At 40.9% G+C, this 19610-nt stretch overlaps 2 protein-coding genes across 2 annotated transcripts; both read right to left on the bottom strand.

Annotated features, from left to right (window-relative positions):
- Positions 1–286: 286 nt before the first annotated feature.
- On the bottom strand, positions 287–5574 carry slc25a5 (solute carrier family 25 member 5). Its single transcript, XM_061686614.1, has 4 exons — positions 5321–5574; positions 3036–3522; positions 1643–1783; positions 287–707 (listed from the first exon to the last, which is right to left on the bottom strand). Exons 1-4 carry the CDS (start codon positions 5429–5431, stop codon positions 550–552), a joined length of 897 nt encoding a protein of 298 aa, XP_061542598.1. The 5' UTR covers positions 5432–5574; the 3' UTR covers positions 287–549.
- A 1316-nt stretch (positions 5575–6890) lies between these two features.
- Positions 6891–19401, bottom strand: slc25a43 (solute carrier family 25 member 43). Its single transcript, XM_061686613.1, has 5 exons — positions 18968–19401; positions 16663–16904; positions 14925–15097; positions 12308–12442; positions 6891–9176 (listed from the first exon to the last, which is right to left on the bottom strand). Exons 1-5 carry the CDS (start codon positions 19237–19239, stop codon positions 8961–8963), a joined length of 1038 nt encoding a protein of 345 aa, XP_061542597.1. The 5' UTR covers positions 19240–19401; the 3' UTR covers positions 6891–8960.
- Positions 19402–19610: the final 209 nt, after the last annotated feature.

Here is a 19610-nt window from a genome sequence, read left to right on the forward strand (position 1 = left end):
AGTACTCTCTTCTGTTTTGTTTAGTTTGACAGTAAACTTCAACTGAGAGTGGCATTAAACAGCTTGACGCCTCTTTTTAAAATAATTGTACACTATCAGCCAAACTGCTGCTTTTTGTGCCGTGAATTGAGTTGAGGTCACTGACACCACACAGTGCTCGTATCTAAAATTTTTGCTTGCAAGTCAAAGCAAAAAAAAAACGGCCGAACGACAACAAACAAAAACGGAGAACGACAGAAGGGATGTTCACTCAGTAAATCGTTTTTATTTCTCTCTTTTTTTTGATGGCAAAGTTCCTGCATTAAGGGGCCGACATTCAGGTGTGGGCAAAAAAAAACAAAAAAACAACAAAATAAACCATGACCAAACAAAAACATGGGCCAAGAGTGCATAGCAGATTTCAATTCCCCCCTCCTCCCACTGGTACAACTAGTAGCCAAATACTAGTTGGTCCCCGATAAATATATTTCAGCATGTGAGTCCATCCGAATGTACAAGATATGTTACAGTCGCAACACAAAGAGTGGGCTGGTCCAACAAATGAAATAATTACAGCACTTTCTTGAGCTCGTCGTACAGGACCAGCACAAAAGCGCCACCCATGCCCCGCAGCACGTTAGACCACGCTCCCTTGAAGAAAGCCTTGCTGCCCTCGTCACGGGCGATCTTCCTCCAGCAGTCGATGGTGCCGCTGTACATGATGTCGGCTAGAGGCGGGGGGGGGGGGAAGAACAATAAACAAAAACAAAGTTATGACCACATCGCAACAAAAAGTCAGCAAAAATTGTGGTGTTGTTTGTTCAGAGTTGGCCGGATCAAAGCGACCGTAGTACTAGTGTGCTTTCCATAAAGCTGTTCAAGCATATATCCGATACGCTTGATATCCAGCTTAGGGTCCAAAAACTATTACACTCTTTATCCTAACTAGTTGGACAACGCCGGCATGGTGAACGACTGGTTAGCACATCTGCCTCACGGTTCTGGGGACAGTGGTCCAAATCCCGGCCCCGCCTGTGTGGAGTTTGCATGTTCTCCCCGTGCCTTGGTGGATGTTCTCCGGGCACTCCGGTTTTCTCCCACATCCCAAAAACATGCGTGGCAGGTTGATTGAAGAAGCCAAATGGCACGTAGGTGTGAATGTGAGTGCGAATGGTTGTTTGTTTCTATGTGCCCTGCGATTGGCTGGCGACCGGTTCAGGGTGTACCCCGCCTCTAGCCCGAAGATAGCTGGGATAGGCTCCAGCAGCCCGCGATCCTAGTGAGGATAAATAAGCGGTAAAAGAAAATGGATGGATGGATGGATGGATCGTTGGACAACTTTGGCATACTAGCAGGACAACTACATGTTACTAGTACGGTGTAACTGCTTACTGGTTGACAACTGCATGTTACTGGTACAACTATTCTATTCTATTAGTTCACATGTAGAGCATCACTCGTAGTGCTAGTAGCTCAGATGTTAACTAGTGTGCAGTTTTGCTTCACGAGTAACATGTAGTTGTCCTACTAGTGTGCCAAGCTTGTCGCACGAGTGAGAGAAGGCTTGAGTCAACATCCTTGATGAGGCTACTAGTACGTGACATTAGACTACATTTATAACTACCGTATATAACAATATAGGAAATGTGCTTGTTTGGATCACCTCCTTTTCGACCAGACTGCATCATCATACGACGGCGGACGGTGTCGAACGGGTAGGACACCAGACCGGCCACTGCGGTCACGGACTGAGCGATCATCCAGCTCACCACAATGTGAGTGTTCTTGGGGTCAGGGAGCATGCCTTGACAAGGAGACATACGAAAGGTTTGAAATGGCAACGCAAAAGACAACAGACGAATGAAGAAGAAAGAAAAAAGAAAGAGAAAAAAAAAGGGACAGCCAGAGAGCGATGGATAGAAACAGAAAGATAGATAAAAGAGACAGACAGATGGGAATAGAGCGACAGGAAAAGAGACAGAGATAGAGAGAGACGGTCAGACAGAGTGACAGAGACAGACAGATATGTAGAGATACAATAGAGACAAAGTGGGAGAGAGACTGACAGATACATAGAGAAGAGACAGATTGATAGAGACACACTGTGAGAGAGAGCGCGAGAGAAAGATAGATAGATAGATAGATAGAGAGATAGATAGATAGATAGAGAGATAGATAGATCGATCGAGACAGCCTGAAAGAGAGATAGATAAAGAAAGAGCGACTAAAATTGATAGAGAGAGGAAGAGAGACGGGTACAGATAGAAAGACAAACAGCTAGAGAGAGAAAGATAGATCAAGAGAGATCAAGACAGACAGATATTACAGGGCTCGAGACTGCAACCAACACGTTTGCATATGCGACCTTTTTTTCCCCAGCTACCTGTCAATATATAACCAATGTATTAACTTTCTTTCGCTGTGCGGAGATTGTGCCATTCTGCTCCTTGTGTATCACTTTATGTGGCTCACAAAAGTGTGTCAATTCCATGATTCTTGCTATAATCAGTCCAAAATGTCAAATCGTCGTAGGTAATAAATGATAACATTAAGGTATTGCAAGGATTTTGTTTGGGTTACTAAACTCTTTCCAAGTAACTATTATTCTTGACTTTTGATTTCAAAACTATAATACTCTGCTAAGGCGATGAAATATTTATGTTTTCACAGTTCTCACGGCCCTCCAAGGGAAACCGTCCCAACAATGTGGCCCTTGACAAAAATAAGTGACACCACTGGGTATTAGTTTTAATTTTATGCATTGCGTGTTTTGAAAGCCGCTACATTGTTACTAAAAAACTAATCAAACTCCTTTTTTTTCCCCCCTCCTCGCTTAACCCACCTGTGCTGGTGCGACCAACTGAGAAAGTTGGTCACACCAGTAGTACCGGACAGTAGAAAGGTTGATGTAGAGGAATCAGCTAGAGATAGCGAGAGCGACAGATAGCAAGGGAGACAGATAGACAGCTAGACAGAGAAAAAGATAGATGAACTACAATAGAGAATATAGCTAGACTGATGGTAGGTATGTCAATATTGAGATGTTTCCGCCTCACCCTTGGCCGTGTCATAGACGCCGAAGTAAGCCGCCCTGTAGATGATGATGCCTTGCACTGACACACTGAAGCCCTGGTACAGCCCCTTGATGCCGTCCGACTTGCTGATCTTCACCAAGCAGTCTCCCAGGCCTTTGAACTCGCGCCCCCCTCCGGCCTTGCCCACGTCGGCGGCCAGGCGCGTTCTGGCGAAGTCCAGGGGGTAGACGAAACACAGCGACGTGGCCCCCGCCGCGCCGCCGGATGCCAGGTTCCCGGCAAAGTACCTCCAGAACTGTTTGTGCTTGTCCACGCCGTCCAGGAAAATCTTCTTGTATTTGTCCTTGAAGGCAAAGTTGAGGGCCTGAGTGGGGAAGTAGCGGATGACGTTGGCGAGGTTGCCCCTCCAGAAGGACAGGAAGCCCTGCTCCTTGGGGATGCGGACCACGCAGTCCACGATGCCCTTGTACTGCTTGTCCACCGCGATCTGTTTGCTGGCATGTTGGACCTGTGAGCAGAGCATAGGTGGCGCTGCACGTTAACACTTGAAAGCAATGCTTGATATAGCAGGGGTGATGGGAAACCGACAGCCTGTGAGACTCCCATCGGGGCCAATAGTGTATATGCACAACTAAATTCCAGGTGAAAACACTTCCTACCGGCACGGGTAAATGGCGGAGACTGGCACAAAGCGCCTGTAGGAACTTTAAACATCTACAGTGTCTTTTGTTTCACATAGGATGTCTTCAAGTGCTCACAAATATGACAACATCTGATGTTTTTAGGCTTTGTTTGTGCTTACATATATATCATATGAAAGAAAGTCACATTTATGTGAATTTCAAAAATACCTACACTTTTATTCTATCTTTTGGGGGGTAAAAGACATTCTCTACTTGAGGTGTTTTCCAACATTTTGGGTCCACGGAGATGTGTTTTCCAAGGACCGCCTCATAATCCTAAAGTCAATTAACCTTAACAACCATGTGTACCCCTAAATGCCATATGAATGAAGAAGTTGCCTTTTTTCAAGAAAAAAGTCATAGTGACTTTTTTGTAGAAAAAAACATTAATGATATGACAATGAAGTTATATTTTTCCCAAGATAGCAGTATTGTCATATTAAAATCTGAGTTTAAAGAGGAAATAAAGTCACTTTAACAAGGGAATTTAAAAAATACAACTTTATTCTCCTAATATAATCATTTTTGCCCATCTGTAGAACACCACACACTTTAAGAGCAGTAAGCACGCATTTTAACAATCAGTTAAAATGTGAAAAATGGGAACACGCATACCCCTTTGCCAAGCGCGAGTGGGGAAGCTTTGCACTGGCCAAGGGCACCTTCACAAGTCTCATGAGACTTTTGCATCTATGTGTCAAGCTGCAATTTTGACAGTCAACTATTTACACCCCCCTCCTCCTCCTCCTCCTCATCATCATCATCATCATCAACCACCAAAGCCTTGCCGTGACCTTCATGCAGTCAGATTTTAAAAGCTTTTTGTTATCCTGCAAAGTTCTGAATGGTCTTGGACCAAAATTCAAACAAGACCTTTTTAGTTCCTCGTGAAGCTTCGAGACCAGACCCTTCAGGTTTATTGACTGTTTCCCAGAAGCATGCAAAAGTGAAGCAGCAATGTGTTTCTATGTTCCTCAACTGTAGGGGGGGGGGAAAACCCCTGCTCAACACCGGAGATTTGCTCAAACTGTCAATGCATTTAAAAAATCTGTCATGAAAACTTTATTGTTCATTGTTATTTCTTGTTTCAGCATCTTGCTTTCATGCTACATTGATTGTCATTTTTTTTAATTCAATCTTGTTTTTAATGAATATTTCTTGGCCTCTGTGAAGCACTAAGGCTGAGGTGACCAAAATCTGGCAAAGATTTTTTTTTTTTTTTTTTTTTTTATTGGCCCACCACCTATTCTGATAATAGAATTAAACACAGGCCACATCACAATGTAACATGAAAACGTGAAAATGTAGAAAGGTGACACTTTTTCTTTTTTGTAATCGAAATTAAAAAGGTAAAAAAGTTGAATTGCACAACATCTCACACTTTTTATTTTAAAAAATGTGTAACAAATTCAAACAATTTTATAAATTTGTATGTTAAAAGATATCACACAATTGTTTAAAAAAAAGTTACGTTACAAGATATTAAGATCGGTAAACAGTTAATAATTTCTACATCACTGTACTTAAAGAGTATACTGTCGCTTAAATGTTATTTAGTGAGTGTGATTTTGGCACTACATAAATGGAATGGAAATGTAGAGAATATGAAGGAATGTCGTTAACCTGAAGCAGGAGTTTGACCCTCTCAATGGGGGCGACGGCTGTCTTGGAGATGGCTGCGGCGATACCCCCGGCCAAGAAGTCCTTGGCGAAAGAAATGGCTTGTTCACTCATCCTTGCGGCTGTCAAAAAGTTTGTAAAAAGAAAGAAAGAAAGAAAAACCCCAAAATAAAAACCGTCGACCAGATGCCCACTCACGGTTCGGGGGTTGAAATGGCCAAGGTCCGAGAGGGTCTGGAGGGATTTAAAGACAATCCGCCAACTTCCGCTCTTGGCTCTCATTGGGCGAATCACCGGTAGTGGGGGGGGGGCTTACTTCCGCCACAGATGACGGTTTCCACATACGACGTTTCGAGTTATGAACAGCGAGCAAAGAACTCGTTTGCGAAAACGTACTTACTGTCTCCCCCCCCCCCCCCCCCCCCCCCACTGTATTGTTATATATTTACAACATAAGTGTTGTTCATACAAATATTTACTGTACAGTGGTACCTTAATTTACGAGTTTAATTCCGTCCTTGACTAAACTTGTAAACCAAACAATATTTCCCATTGAAATGAATTGAAACGCCATTAATCCATTCCAGCCCACCTAAAAAACGCCACTTTTTTATGTTTCTAATAAATAAAAAATAGCACTTACTATATTGTAAAATACAAAATTACCACGCCATTAGTCGGAGTGTCACCTCCATGCTCCTTGCGAGTATTCCGGCTTGCTTACAAATTTGGGTTACGTTGCCGCAGCGATGTAACGCCATTGTAAACCAAGGAGCCCCTGTACTGAGCTGTACTAACAATATAAAATATGGTTTAATGGTCATGACTGTCTCAATGTCATTGGTCAGTGGTCAATGTCGAGTAGCTGAGGGCCTCTGCTATGGCGCATAAAGGTCAGCCCATCTGTTGCACTGCTTTGGCTGTCACTCAGCAAAGTCTGTGTGTGTGTTGATGACGACTGGATCAGCTGATTGCACACACACACACACAAACACATCACATGCGTCAGTAGCACCATGTTTGTAAGCCAGACAAGGTAATCTTCTTTTAACTCAGCCCACCAGTGCTCGTCATATATAAATCAGTTTCCCAACCTTTATTGCACCAAGGCACATATTTTACATGAGAAAAATCTCACAGCACACCACCGAACATGTAACAAAAAGTACAGGTATATTGTTGCCACTTACGTAATTGCAGGTTTGTTTTTCACCACTGTTATTTGCTGGAAAACTCACAAACTATGTTAAAATGAGTTGGGGAACTTTGTTTAGTTGAACAAGTAATTATTGTGTTGTATGAACGGCAAGTGGATACACAGGTTAATTGTACTTTCTGCTACCTAGTGGAAGATGATTTATTGGTTTTGCTTGTCATTATACGCTGCTGGCATAGATAGACAAACAAAGATACATTATTTACAGCAAACAAATCATAACATTCGGGCCAATTAAGTGAAATTGGATAACTTCCCGCACAGTGGTTGGGACTCAATGATATAATAAATTCCTTATATAACAGTATTTTTTTTATTGATTCAAGTAGCATCATTTAAAAAAAAAAACATGTCAGTATTCATTTCAAAACATCGCACACTAAATTGTACAGCAGTTTCAAATATTCATCATACATCCATCTTTTGTGTGCTGTAATAACCGAAATAAATTATATCAAGGCACATATGTTAATACAGTCCTTTGTGGTGGCAAGACAAAGATGCAATGTGCACTTGACTATTATAAACTCAGAAGGCAATCAATTCTCTACATTTACTCGATTCCATGAAGAATTGTGGCGGATTTGGTGTGTAATCTCACTGATGTGGCTCTGAATATATAATCTCCCTGATAGAAAGAGGTTATAACACACAAAAAGCAGTTGAAAAAACGTAGGACTTGTTTTGATCAACTTTTTCTTGTATTAACACCATCATGTTTGTGAGTTAACACTATCATGTTTATAGGTGACTTTTAGGCATGTATAGCACTTTCTGAGGCCTCTCTGTGAAAGGTGCTATACAAACAAAATGTACTTCCTTTTAACACTGACAGGAAAAAGAGATAGAAGGAATAAATCATTTAATTATGTCATGTTATTATTATTATGTCATTATTGCAAATGACAATAGGAACACAAATGTATGAGATCTTATAAAATGTTGCCTTTACAAATGCTTAGTTTGTATTGACGCAGGTAACATAAATCATAAAAGTTAAACGATTCAAATTAAAAGGTACACACAAAAAAATCAGTTTATATAAATAATAAAAATAAGCCTATTCAAATGACAATGTACAAAAAAGTAGCATTTATGAGTCAATACGTCAGAAGTGTAAAAATGCATCAGAACTAAAACATAAATACAGTGGGGTCCATTTGTAAGATAGTGTTTGTTACACTTACTAAAAAGGAAATTGTTAAATGAATGCCTCTTAAAACCCAGAATTATCTTTGTACAGTGAACCCCCGCTATATTGCAGATTATTGTAAGCGCCGCCTCCATTTCGTAGATTTTGAAATGTCCCATGCCATTAAAATCCCATTTTTCCCCTCCCTGTTGTATGTATAATATGCAGTAGATCAAAATGAGTCTGACACCTGGTTTTAGTATGACATCTATTCGGTTGGTCGATCGTATGCAATAGTCGATTACAGGCAAAATGCAGAAAAATGATCCAATCAGTTTCAGGTGTTGCTGTAATGTAGTTAAACTACTTGTTATTCGTGGTTGATACCCACTAACTCAACTCAGGAAAATGGCTGAACGAAAAAGCGGCTGCATCTTATGTGAAGCTCAAACTTTGCATCACCTGCCAAACTCGGACTAATTTCAGTTAGCCTGTCTATGGTGTTCAGCATTATATATTAGGATTAAGCTAGCAGACCTTTGCTAGATGAAATGATATGGTTTAGTTGAACAGTTTGGTGTTTAAACAGACAATGTTTGATTCTTTTTTTATGTGCAAGTACATTTTGCCTCTTATTTGGAGAAATGTGCAAGCGAGTTTCCTCAAAGTCATGTTATATGTATGGCTTCCATTTTTTGACAGCGAAAGAGTACGACCGGGCACTAAGGAATGCAGTGGTGTCTTGACTTGAGAGTTTGATTTGTGACCATGCTCGTAATTCAAAACATTTGTATCTCAAATCATCTTTTTCCATTCAAATTTATGGAAATGCGATTACTCTGTTCCACCCCACATTCTGCTCCTTACGTGTGCGCCAAACTGGGTAAAATTCAACAGGGAGTGACAAACGTGTTGACGCAAGCACGCTTTGGCTCTTATTTGGACAATTGTGCAAGTGAGAGTCTTCCTTTCCTTTCCTTAAAGTGATGTTGTACGATTGATTCCCAATTCTTGACACCAAAAGAGTAACAACAGGTGCCAAGGAATAATTTAAAACGTGTTTTATAATAAGTTTAAATGTGTTTAAAGAATGTGGGAGGAATAATTATTCTTATTTTTTTTAATTCTTATTTGGTCTCTCTATATCACAGGTGGGTCTGGAACGTATCCCCTGCTACAAACGGAGATTCACTGTAAAGGCACATTTTTGTGTTGGATGTCATGAGGTTGAGTAGGTGTATTATTGCAAGTGCTGTCAGAGTATATTCGTTATTTTTCCTCGCCGGTAGAGGTTTTCACCAGCGGTTTCCGATGGTGGACTGGCCGGCCGCTTCAAAGCTCCTGTTCCTCAGGTAGCGCTTCACCTCCTGCAACTCGGCCGGCCTGAGGCTCTGGTCCACGCCTGGCGTCAGCGTGTAGCTCAGCGGCGACACGATGTAGCCGTTGCGGTAAAGGCAAACCTGCTTGCACAGCTCGAAGCAGGCGAAGAGGAGGCCGAAGTAGGGGACAATCTGTAAATGATACCATGAAAGTCAGCATATACTCAGGACAGACGGAGAGGAAAACACAGAACAGAGTGAAACGAACAGGAAATAATAACAGTGTATGACACTGTATACCATATTTAATTTACTCCATATTAAAACCATTTTAAAGTTAGAGGCCCCTCCACTTGGCTGATGCAAGCGATCATTTATTAATTCATTTTCGGTTTTTGGACTGTCCTGTGCATGGCTGTGTATTATATATTCTCTCGAGGCATACGATATTTTATTAATTTGCTGTTCATAATTGGTCCTACTTCGTTGAAATGAAAACGGTTCCAGTGAGACCAGTGAAAATTGTACTGTAGCACCCATAAATATGAAGACTAGATACACCAGCATGCTGTAGCAGCTCAGCTAACTGACATGCCTCCATGGTGGCCATGTTGGGGAGGTCTACGTTCCCATCAAAGGCAAGGCTTGGACACTGAAATTAATTTTTAACTAGGTAATTTCTCTTCTGATTTTCATGAGGTATACTTTTTTTTGTCAAGCCAAAGGGTGTGCTGTCAATTCAGAACATTTGGGAAAAAAATAGCCCCAAAAATATTTTTTACCTATAAAAGAATACTTCCCCTCCCATTGTCATAATTGTACAACCACCGTATGCAGCACAATGTACCGGCATCTTTGGTCTTTTGGTTTTCTTTCCGTTCACACGCTTGGAATGTGTTGACAACTTTGACCCGCCTAGCTTAGCAACGACGTAGGTTAGTGCCGGTTTGGCAGGGCTTACCTGTCTTCTCCTGTTAATTACTCCTCATCCTCCTTTCGTGATAACGGCACTTGTCAGAATTTCAGCTTGTTCACCGCCATGAAAGCAATTATTATTGACTTTTAAAGGAGTGGCGTGTTAGCCACAATAGCAGCTAGTGGCTAGCCAGCTGAGGATCTGCGTGCTTGAAGCGAGGTTTTTTTTTTTTTGTTTTTTACACGGAGGAAAATACAATGACATCATCAATAACCGTCAGCACGATTGGTTGGTAGAGTCCAAATCTTAGGTCAGCCAATCAATTGCCATGGGACTTAAAAGCGAAACACGTGATAGCCACTGGCTTGCTGGCAAACCTTGCTGGAAAGGACAGAACCGTACAATGCAAATCCAAAGTGTAGCAAATAGGACAGGACAGGACAAGACTAGACATGACGTGGCAGAGCAAGGGAAGTTGTGACGAGTAGCAAATACGACAGGACAGAACTGGACAGGGCAGAACTGGACAAGAGAGGCCAGGGCAGGGAAGGACACGATGCGTGGCAAACAGGATAGGACAGGACAGGATAAGGCAGGATATGAAAAGTAACAAATAGGGCAGGACAACAATGGACAGGGCAGGAGAGGACAGTACAGTTCAGTAAAGGATGGGACAAGTGGCAAATAGGAAAGGACAGAAATGAACGGAACAAGGTAGGACGTGACGAGCAGCAAAGAGGAGCGGACAGAAATGGACAGGACTGGGTATTATGCAAAAGTAGCAAATAGGATGCCACAAAGAGCAAATGGGACCGGACAAGGCTGGACATAGCCAGACAGAATGACCCCTCTTCTGTCTTATTCTCGCAAATAAGCTCAGCTTGGACTTTTGTATTTGTAAAAGCACATGCAGCCACCTTGACATTTGCAGCTGAAATTGGAGAGTGGAGCACGCTGTTCCCAAGGCAGACTTTGCCCACCTCACTCGTGATATTCTTGCTATTAATTACTCACTCTGCATTGTTTCTCATGCTGCTGCCACCACTCTACCCCTCCCTCCTGTAGGAGGACACTTTCACCTCCCTCATGGGACAAGGCTCGCAAGGCTCGCTCATGCTCACGAGCATGTGCAGGGCGGGCAGTTCTACTCAAAATAGAGTGGTCCAAGGCTCATGAATGACATATTTTGACTGAGCAAGATTGTATGACTTGACTTATGACTTGCTTAACCCACGTAATGATTTAATATGACTTGGCTTGCTTGATTTTTGCCACAGTAACTTGTGACATGCTTGAAACTTGAAGGTTAAGACTTGAGAATTACCTAGGACTTGTAGATATGTGAATTATTCCCACCTCTGATGTGAGTCTTGCCCCTTTAACTATCTTCAATAAACATGGACGATGCCCTATCTGACTACCATTATTTTTTTGTGATCCCCGGAAGATGGTCTTGTCTGACTTCAAAATCTTCTGATTTAATCAAACACGAACTAGCCCCCCAACCACAAGCATTCTCAAGTATAATCAATGATCCATTTTTAACAAAACAGGCTTACTTACTGAATGCATCTAACCTATTTTCACTGGTCATTGCCTGAAAAACATTGAGAATTTCAATCTTGAGGTGACATAATGCTGCACGGCACCCACAGAATGAGGGAAGAGGTGGAGTTTTACAACACTTCTTAGACAGTTCAAGAAAGTTAATACATTTGTTCTCAAGCTATTTCCAAAGCTTTGAATTGGTTAATAATGCACAAAAATAACAGACGACGTTGAGACAGACTAATAGTATTGATTTGTGAAAAAATACATATAAAAATGACCAGATTTGGACATAGAGGTTTCGGCCAGACAGTGACGATATGCAAGCTGGACAGTTAATTAAAACTTTACAGCGATACATCCATGACTGTATACATTTTCCATCACCAAAGAACAGGAAACGGGAGTACAGTGGTGCCTTGACTTACGAGTGCCCCAACTAACGGGTTTTTGAGTTACGAGTTAGCTTCAGATATGCCGACGCTCAGGTGAAGTATGAAAAAAACCCCACACAAATCCATAATGAAAAACGCACATGAAGCATGAACTAATCACGTGGTAACAGGTCAACTTAAACAGGAGTCGGAGCTCCTTATGTCATTCACTAGGCCACGCCCCCTTACAGGCCCAGAACAGTTTACAATACAGTGCTAATTTCATTCATTTAAAAACATGTAACAAAAAATGGTGACATTTTTTCTATTTTTAGGGCTGTAATAGATTAACTGCATTTCAATTAATAATAATAGGGAAAATCGATACAAGTAAATTGGATTACAAGTTTGGTCATGTAATTAATTAAACTCTTAAGTCAAGGTACCACTGTGGCTCCTCAGTGGAAGTAATTCTGCCACTGTACCTTTATTGTGTTGGCGGTAAGGCCACTCCAGAGTGAGAGGACGCCCTTATTTTTGACCACCTGTACGAAACAGTCCATCATGCCGCCGAAATGCACGTCCACGCCGCCATAATGTGGCAGTCGGGAACTCTGCGCCTATGAAGAGAGCGACAGGAAGGAGCCCCGTGTTTAGAAGACCCATAACGTTCCTTCCTCCATAGCAAAGCAAAGCAAATTTCTTTATATGGCACATTTCATACACAAGCTAACTCAATGTGCTTTACATGATTAAAAAGCCCATAGCCCACTTCTCATATTGATGAGGCCCTATACGACTTCTCGCCAGGAAATATGGCCGTAATAATGTTTCAGAGGGTCAGGCGGTTTGAATGCTTCATTTACTAGTATTGCTCTGGAAAATCTCCAAGCTGTTAACCTTCTTGAACCTAGAAAAGATCTTTTTATAGCTCAGAAATGTATGATGTTACCTCCCCGGTTTGAAGTCATTAACTGGATGAGAAACAAATTCATTTTCATTAAGAAGCAAGGAAATGAGTCGGAACACTGCCACATGGGATTCTGGGAACAAACACTCTGAGGAAGCTTTTAAAAAGGGATTATAAACACTGAATATTTACAGGCAGAAATCCTGATAAATTAATATTAACAATGCATAGGTGCTTGCTGCATGGACTACCATTTTTCATCCATTAGCATGGCATAGCATATTTAGATTTTGTATTTATTTGGTATTCATTTAACCCTATGTTTACCATTGTAATTTGCATTGCAGTAGAACTGCAACTCATTTCTCGTATTTGTTTACGTTATATGAAAGGGGCAAAAAGATATTGTGCATGTGTCTTGATTTTTTGCAAGCCAAAATTTGAGGTACTATTGAGGAATAACAGCTCAAGAAGCTTTTCATAGACGAGCGCTGTGTTGAAAACCGGTTTGACACCCTGCTGTCAGGCACGCGTGGACTTTGAAGAGTCAAGTCACTGGCCCGACGCCGATAGCCAGCGCCTATCTTTAGAAGTTTTATCTAAAGCTTCTGCCACAGACCCACCATGCATTCGCATACCCAGCTGCTGACAGCTAATAATAATAGTACGCAGATGAAACCGGATGTAGTATTCTGTCCTGGGGGGGCCGCCACTGTTCCCTCATGTCCTTGCAAACAAGTACATTGAATCCCGACTATATTGCAGTTCCTCTTTCCTTTAAGCGATCATGAATATCTTTGTACAGTGAACCCTTAGTATATTGCAGATTTTTTTTAAGTGATCATTTTTCATGGGTTTTACAGTATACAAGCAATACCAAATTTAGAGTTTTGCGCCGTCAGTGTAGTAGTACCATGTAAATCTGCCTGTCTGTCTGTCTAGCAATTGTTTTTCAAAAGATCTATATTGAGCTTTTAGTGAGCAATATGAGATTGTGAGAGCGAAAACACCAAATTTAACACATCTGCTCCCTATTCACACCTAAGACCTAATAAAACTAACGAGTCACATGAAACCGGGGTGGATAAATGGCTAATTGGGCCCAATCTGGACATTTCGACACAGGGGTGTAGTAACCTTTGTTGCCAGCGGTTTAGACATTAATGACTGTGTGGTGAGTTATTCTGAGGGGACAGCAAACTTACTACAATGACTACTTTACATGGTAGCAAAGTGCCACATCTTCAGCGTTGCCCCATTAAAAGACATAATAAGCGATTGCGTCGCCCCCTTGTGGATTCCACGTTAATACAACAAGTAAACTAAAATTCTACACAGGTCCTCAGTTTATGATGAGTTCCGTTCCTACAGGTTTGATGTAACCCGAGTTTATAAGTAAATCGGAATGCGCAAAAGTCTAGCACTAACCTATTCTAACACAGAAGTAGTCTTAATAGTAAATATTTGTCTGAAGAAACACTTGTGGGCTATACATATTAAACAATGAACTGAAAAACAGTAAGTACTGAGCATGCCTTATATGAATGTAATTGCATAAAATGGCATATCATATCTATATTAGCAAATACTGCATCATTGTTGGAATATTGCTACATAAAGCCACTCCTATTATGCTATAATAATGAATTTTAACAAGTTTTGAGGTCACACTGAATAGATCAAATAAAGTCATACCATTACAAAAAAAGAAGAAAAAAAGGAAAAATAAGAGATCGAACCTTTGCTTTATTTTATGTTGGTTTTAATTTTACCCTGTTCAATACTACAATTTGCATTGAAATCGAACTGATTGAGTTATTTCTAATATTTTGTCTGCCCCATATGAAAGGGACAAAAGATGGGAATCTATAGGCTCAATAGTCTAAAATCATAAACATATCAAATAAAAAGATAAAATAACTAAGATTACATACATTTTAAAGGGCAATCTCAGTCTTGTTTTCCATGAACACTTAGACCTACTAGCTAATGTTCTGTACTATACCACTATGTTAGTACTTGGACAATTAAGATTTCTTTTTTTAAATTTTTTTTTTTTAAAGGAGGGTCTGAATAACATTACACAATTACAACATTATCATTACACAAATGACAACTTACCCTTGTAAAAAGTCAAATGGAACATGATAATGTGGAAAAATGTTGCCTACGCCGTCGCTCCAATGACTTACTTGCATCTTGCGTTTGACAGTCTCAAAAGGATAGGAGAGCGTCTGCGCAACCCCTGCCGCCAGACAGCCATTGATGAAGTTCTGCAGAGGCGAGAAGCGGAAAGGAGGCTCCTGCCACACTTTGTCCACGTTCGTGTAGATGACGTAGCATCCCAGAGAGAAGGGAAATGCGCCTGGGAACACGTAGAAAGCGCAGTGGGAGATGATGTTCACGTTAAAACAATGATAGGAGTGATGTAGATCACATTTTCTCAGTCCTTATTGAGCCAAGGCACACATTTTACGTTAGAAGAATCTTCATGCTCTGTCTTAAAACACCCTACACATAAGGAGTTTTCAGTTTCCACACCTACAGATAATTTTTTTGGGTATTTAACAGTTTTGATCGTAATGTTTGTGGTGGTGCTCCGATAATCTCAACACATAACACCACACACAAAGATTCTGTACCGCCGTTGATCTCGAAATCTTGCATGATCTCACAAAACCGAGGACGGGCAGACGCTTCCGGGTAGGCGACAATCTTTGCCGAATGTTGCCGAAGGGAATAGAGGCATAAGTGGTGTCTTTGCCATCTGTGGAACCTACTTTTATACAAAATAAATAAATAAATATATACATAAATAAAAAAGTAAAACAAGTTTTTTTTTTTTTTTTTTTAATTTATGGCCGCTTCGTTGTTGCTCAGTCAAGGCGCTTCTTGATTCGCTACATTCCGTTTCATATCATAACTCATGGCGTCATGACTCGGGAGAAGTCTGTGTTCCCCACAAAAGTGAAGATTTTTTGGTCGGAAATATTGAACGCGTTCAATATTTAAGATTGTCGGCCCCGACCCGTTTCAGACCCGATTATTGGGACAAATCTACTCTTAACACACCTCAGACCTAAGGATAATCTTACAGGATAATTGCAGAAGACATAAAATAGTCAGGTGTTTGACGTGCTTGGTTGTGAAAGGGGAAAAAAAATCGGGACAAAAACAGCCCGATTATCTTCATGTGTGTACCTGGGATAAGACACCACGAGATGCCCGTGAAGTCCTGTATAAAAAGGAATCGGTGTCAAGGAAGAATGTTAGAGTGATGTATCAAGACTGCTTTGACAAGCTTTGAATGTCAGGGTGGAGCCAAGTTTAGCCTGGGTTGTTAGAAAGTAACGGAGAGTCTTCAGTGCATTTACACCCACACAAAATATTTATTAAACATTCAATCATCTGGAAGCTATGTATTTAAACTATGTTGAAGTGAGTTGAGGAGCTTTATTTAGAAAAAAGTAGTGCTTTGCCACCATCTTGTGGCAATTCTAAATCTTTCAGAGGGGGGGCCTCAATTACTTTCAGATTATTGCTATTTGCGGCAGCGCTCAGTCGTGATCCCACATGAAAAGGAGAGGATTATTATTGACTGAAATAAAGATTTTGTCTCGATTCAGTGTAAAACATTGCCCTGTTTAGTTGAACACTAAGATATATTTCTTTTGTACGACTGGCAACGTGGACACACGTTAATTGGACCGTATGCCATCTGGTGGCAGAGTATTTAATTGTTCGGCCAGTCATTATACGATGCTGCCATGGATCGCACAAAGATCAACCATTTACAGTAAATTTATTTATTTATTCTACACTTAGGTGAAATTGAATCATTGCCCACAGCACACCTGATGATCTCCTTACAACATGTTGGCACAGTGGTTAGGAGTCAGTGAATTAACTATTTTTCCTGGTGTTGCATACCTAAAACAGTGAGGGAAAAACCTCTGTAGAGAGCGAAAAGCCCTTCAGTGCTCTGGATCTTGGCCAGCGTGTGAAGCACGCCTGCGTACGAAGGCTCCCTGCAGTTCTGAACGATCAGCCTGGTCTCGGCCACCTCCAAAGGGTATGTGACCAGGGCGGCTGCCACGCCCGCCAGCCCGCCCGCAATGATGGCCCTCGCCTGGGAGATGAAGCCCAGTTCATCCATGTGATGGTGCACTATCCTGAATGCAAATTCAATGTTAACAATTGACATAGCTGAGATTACTATTGTTTTAGAAAATCCATCCGTCCATTTTACGCTCTTTTCATTTTTTTGGTGTACTTTCTGGGCTATAAATTCAGTATTTAAGTGGACATACACAGTGAATGCCTGCTATATTGTGGTTCAGCTTCCACACGGCACTTCCGCTATAGTGACACTTTTTTTCGACAACCTCGCCCAAAGATAGCTGGGATAGGCTCCAGCACACCCACGACCCTTGTGAGGATAAGCGGAACAGAAAATGGATGGATGGCTGTTTGTTATGTTTTTTTTACAGTATAAAGGCAAGTCTGAATTTAGGGCTGCGTCATTGTTGTACCGTGTTGTGGCAGAACATGCCGAGCACCACTGAGCTCTACTAGATGTAGCTGCAGTCTAATTAAGAGAAGGTAAGACGAGGCAGAGAAGGTCCTCAAACAAGCTGCAGTAATAGTTGTTGTTCCCACAGGACAGAGAGAATACATACTAGTGACTAATTTTGTCTGCTCTGTTTGTATGTGTGTTAAGGTAGCAGTTTATAATTACAGTAACATCTATGCTAATTTCTATAAGCCCATCTATGGCATTTTGCATTATATGGTAGCATTAGGCTAATGGACTTTGATTGGACAATATTATATGGGTTGAATATTTCGGTGTTTAAATATACAAGGACTATTTTTTTGGGCTCTGTTCGTGTAGGGTGTGTAAGTGTTCTGTAATTCTCAATCCTTTTGGTATGTGGTAAATGTTTTGAATTGTGTGTGTGTGGGGGGGGGGGGGGGGGGGGCCGGTGGAGAATACATGTCACCATTGAGCAAAACTGTAATTGAGTCATAACGTGTGTAGTAAAGGGAAGTGAGGGTTTTGTTTTCACAGAACAGTGTACTTACTGTACTGAAGGGGAGTGGTGGTTATATTTGCATCACCACGTGTCCCGGCTGACAGGTGTGCTATTTTCACTAACCTTTACAGAGAGCAGCAACCACTAATCTATTTGGATTCATATAAGTGTTTATTTATCAGCCATGTGGTTGCCAATACATTACGTTTTGTCCGATAGCAACCTAACAAAAACACGTGTTTTTGTTACTCCTCGGGCAAGACTGCATCGATATAACTTAAACCTACAGGAATTGTCAGCAACTGGAAGGTTTAAATGTTATTTTCACTTTTCAAAACATTGAAGTTACATCAATAATTGTGAGCTTTGTTTTTTTTTTATTATTAACCAATGGTATTCAGTGTTTCATTGGTTTTATTTTTGTTTTATTGTTTTTATCTTCTGTAATGTTATTTAGTTTTGTATCCCGCAGTTTTAGAATTGTGCAGCTAGTTTTGTATCCCGCAGTTTTAGAATTGTGCAGCACTTTGGACATGCCTGTTTCATACAGAAAGAAAAGTCTATAAATACATTTGGATTGGAACAGTGCTCACATTTAAATTAAAAGTTTTGTCTGACACCAAAGACGAAAAGGCCGTTTTAACTGATAATACACACAATTAGTGTTTACAACTAATCAAATCCTGAACTTGAAAAATGTGACCGCTTCAGATGTTTGGTTTCCAAAAGATATACAAAGAAGAATCAACATTAAATACTGAATGAATCATGAACGTATGAAAGCGGACGTTTTCCAAGCTAAAAACATTCCCTGCCAGACCCGACCCAGGGAAACTACACCCAGTTACTTTAAATATCGACTGAGAAAATAAAGCAATTTGATTGGCTCTAAAAAAAAAACAGCAGCCCGAAAACAGGAAGTAAATCATTAACATAAAAAACTGTTTCTACGGAAAATTAGTTATTTTATCCACTTAAATACGAAGTTTATTAAAGGTTGTACTTTCTACCAATCGTTAAGATGATAAAATCCTCACTGTTGGGCTTTGTTCGCCACACAAACTTGCTAAATACAACCTCACCTACAACTATTAGGGTGGCTAACTACAGATACACCTTCAGTAGTCACATATTGTCTCTAATCTGTACACGATAACAGAATATTTGGCATTAAACGGCATGAAAGTTCACTGACTTACTTTCTGTAGGTTGTCAGGTGGACTGCGGTGTAGGGGAACAAGCGGAGACAAGACACGAAGTTCCCCTTCCAAAAGCCTTTGAGTCCCTCATTGTGGTAGATGAGGAGAAAAGTTTGGCCCAAGCCTTTTTTACAGTGAAATGTTCCCACCTGACTTTTAATCTTCACTACTTCCAAAGGCGACGTAGCGCTTTTACTGAATAAACCCGCAAAGCCGACGCACGAGAAGCTTTGCGAACTTGTCAGCCTGTTGTCCTTTTTAACCGTGGCCATCACTATTTGGCCTTAAAAGGCGACGCTAAAACAATGTTGTTGTTGTTGTTGTTGTCCGGGCGCTTTGTTTACACGGCTCAGCGGACATCAGTCATCTATTTGTGGAAGCCGCTGGCCAAGGCGGATCCGACGGTACTAACGTCATTTGACACTGCAGCTGAAGTGGCATCGCAGATACACTAGAGGGCGCCAGGCGGCCGCGTCTGCATTACAGTTAGCGTCCTGCAGTTTATTTTGATTTTTTCCAAATTCTATTGTATTTTTGTAATCTTTTATTATTATTATTATTATTTTGTTCTATTTATTAGTATTTGTTATGACATCTAAAACACTGTATTATCAACACAGGTAACGTTTTCAAAGAGGTACAT

The sequence above is a fragment of the Phycodurus eques genome, chromosome 9 (genome assembly GCF_024500275.1).
Source record: "Phycodurus eques isolate BA_2022a chromosome 9, UOR_Pequ_1.1, whole genome shotgun sequence".
Classification (NCBI taxonomy): domain Eukaryota; kingdom Metazoa; phylum Chordata; class Actinopteri; order Syngnathiformes; family Syngnathidae; genus Phycodurus; species Phycodurus eques.

Coding starts and splice junctions, on each gene's coding strand:
- slc25a5 (XM_061686614.1), bottom strand. CDS start 5,431: ATGAGTGAACAAGCCATTTCTTTCGCCAAGGACTTCTTGGCCGGGGGT. Junction 3,523..5,320: donor GGGTCAAACTCCTGCTTCAG/GTTAACGACATT, acceptor CTCTGCTCACAG/GTCCAACATGCCAGCAAACA. Junction 1,784..3,035: donor CGTCTATGACACGGCCAAGG/GTGAGGCGGAAA, acceptor CTCCTTGTCAAG/GCATGCTCCCTGACCCCAAG.
- slc25a43 (XM_061686613.1), bottom strand. CDS start 19,239: ATGGCCACGGTTAAAAAGGACAACAGGCTGACAAGTTCGCAAAGCTTC. Junction 12,443..14,924: donor CTGTCAAACGCAAGATGCAA/GTAAGTCATTGG, acceptor CTCTCTTCATAG/GCGCAGAGTTCCCGACTGCC. Junction 9,177..12,307: donor TTACCGCCAACACAATAAAG/GTACAGTGGCAG, acceptor TATCATTTACAG/ATTGTCCCCTACTTCGGCCT.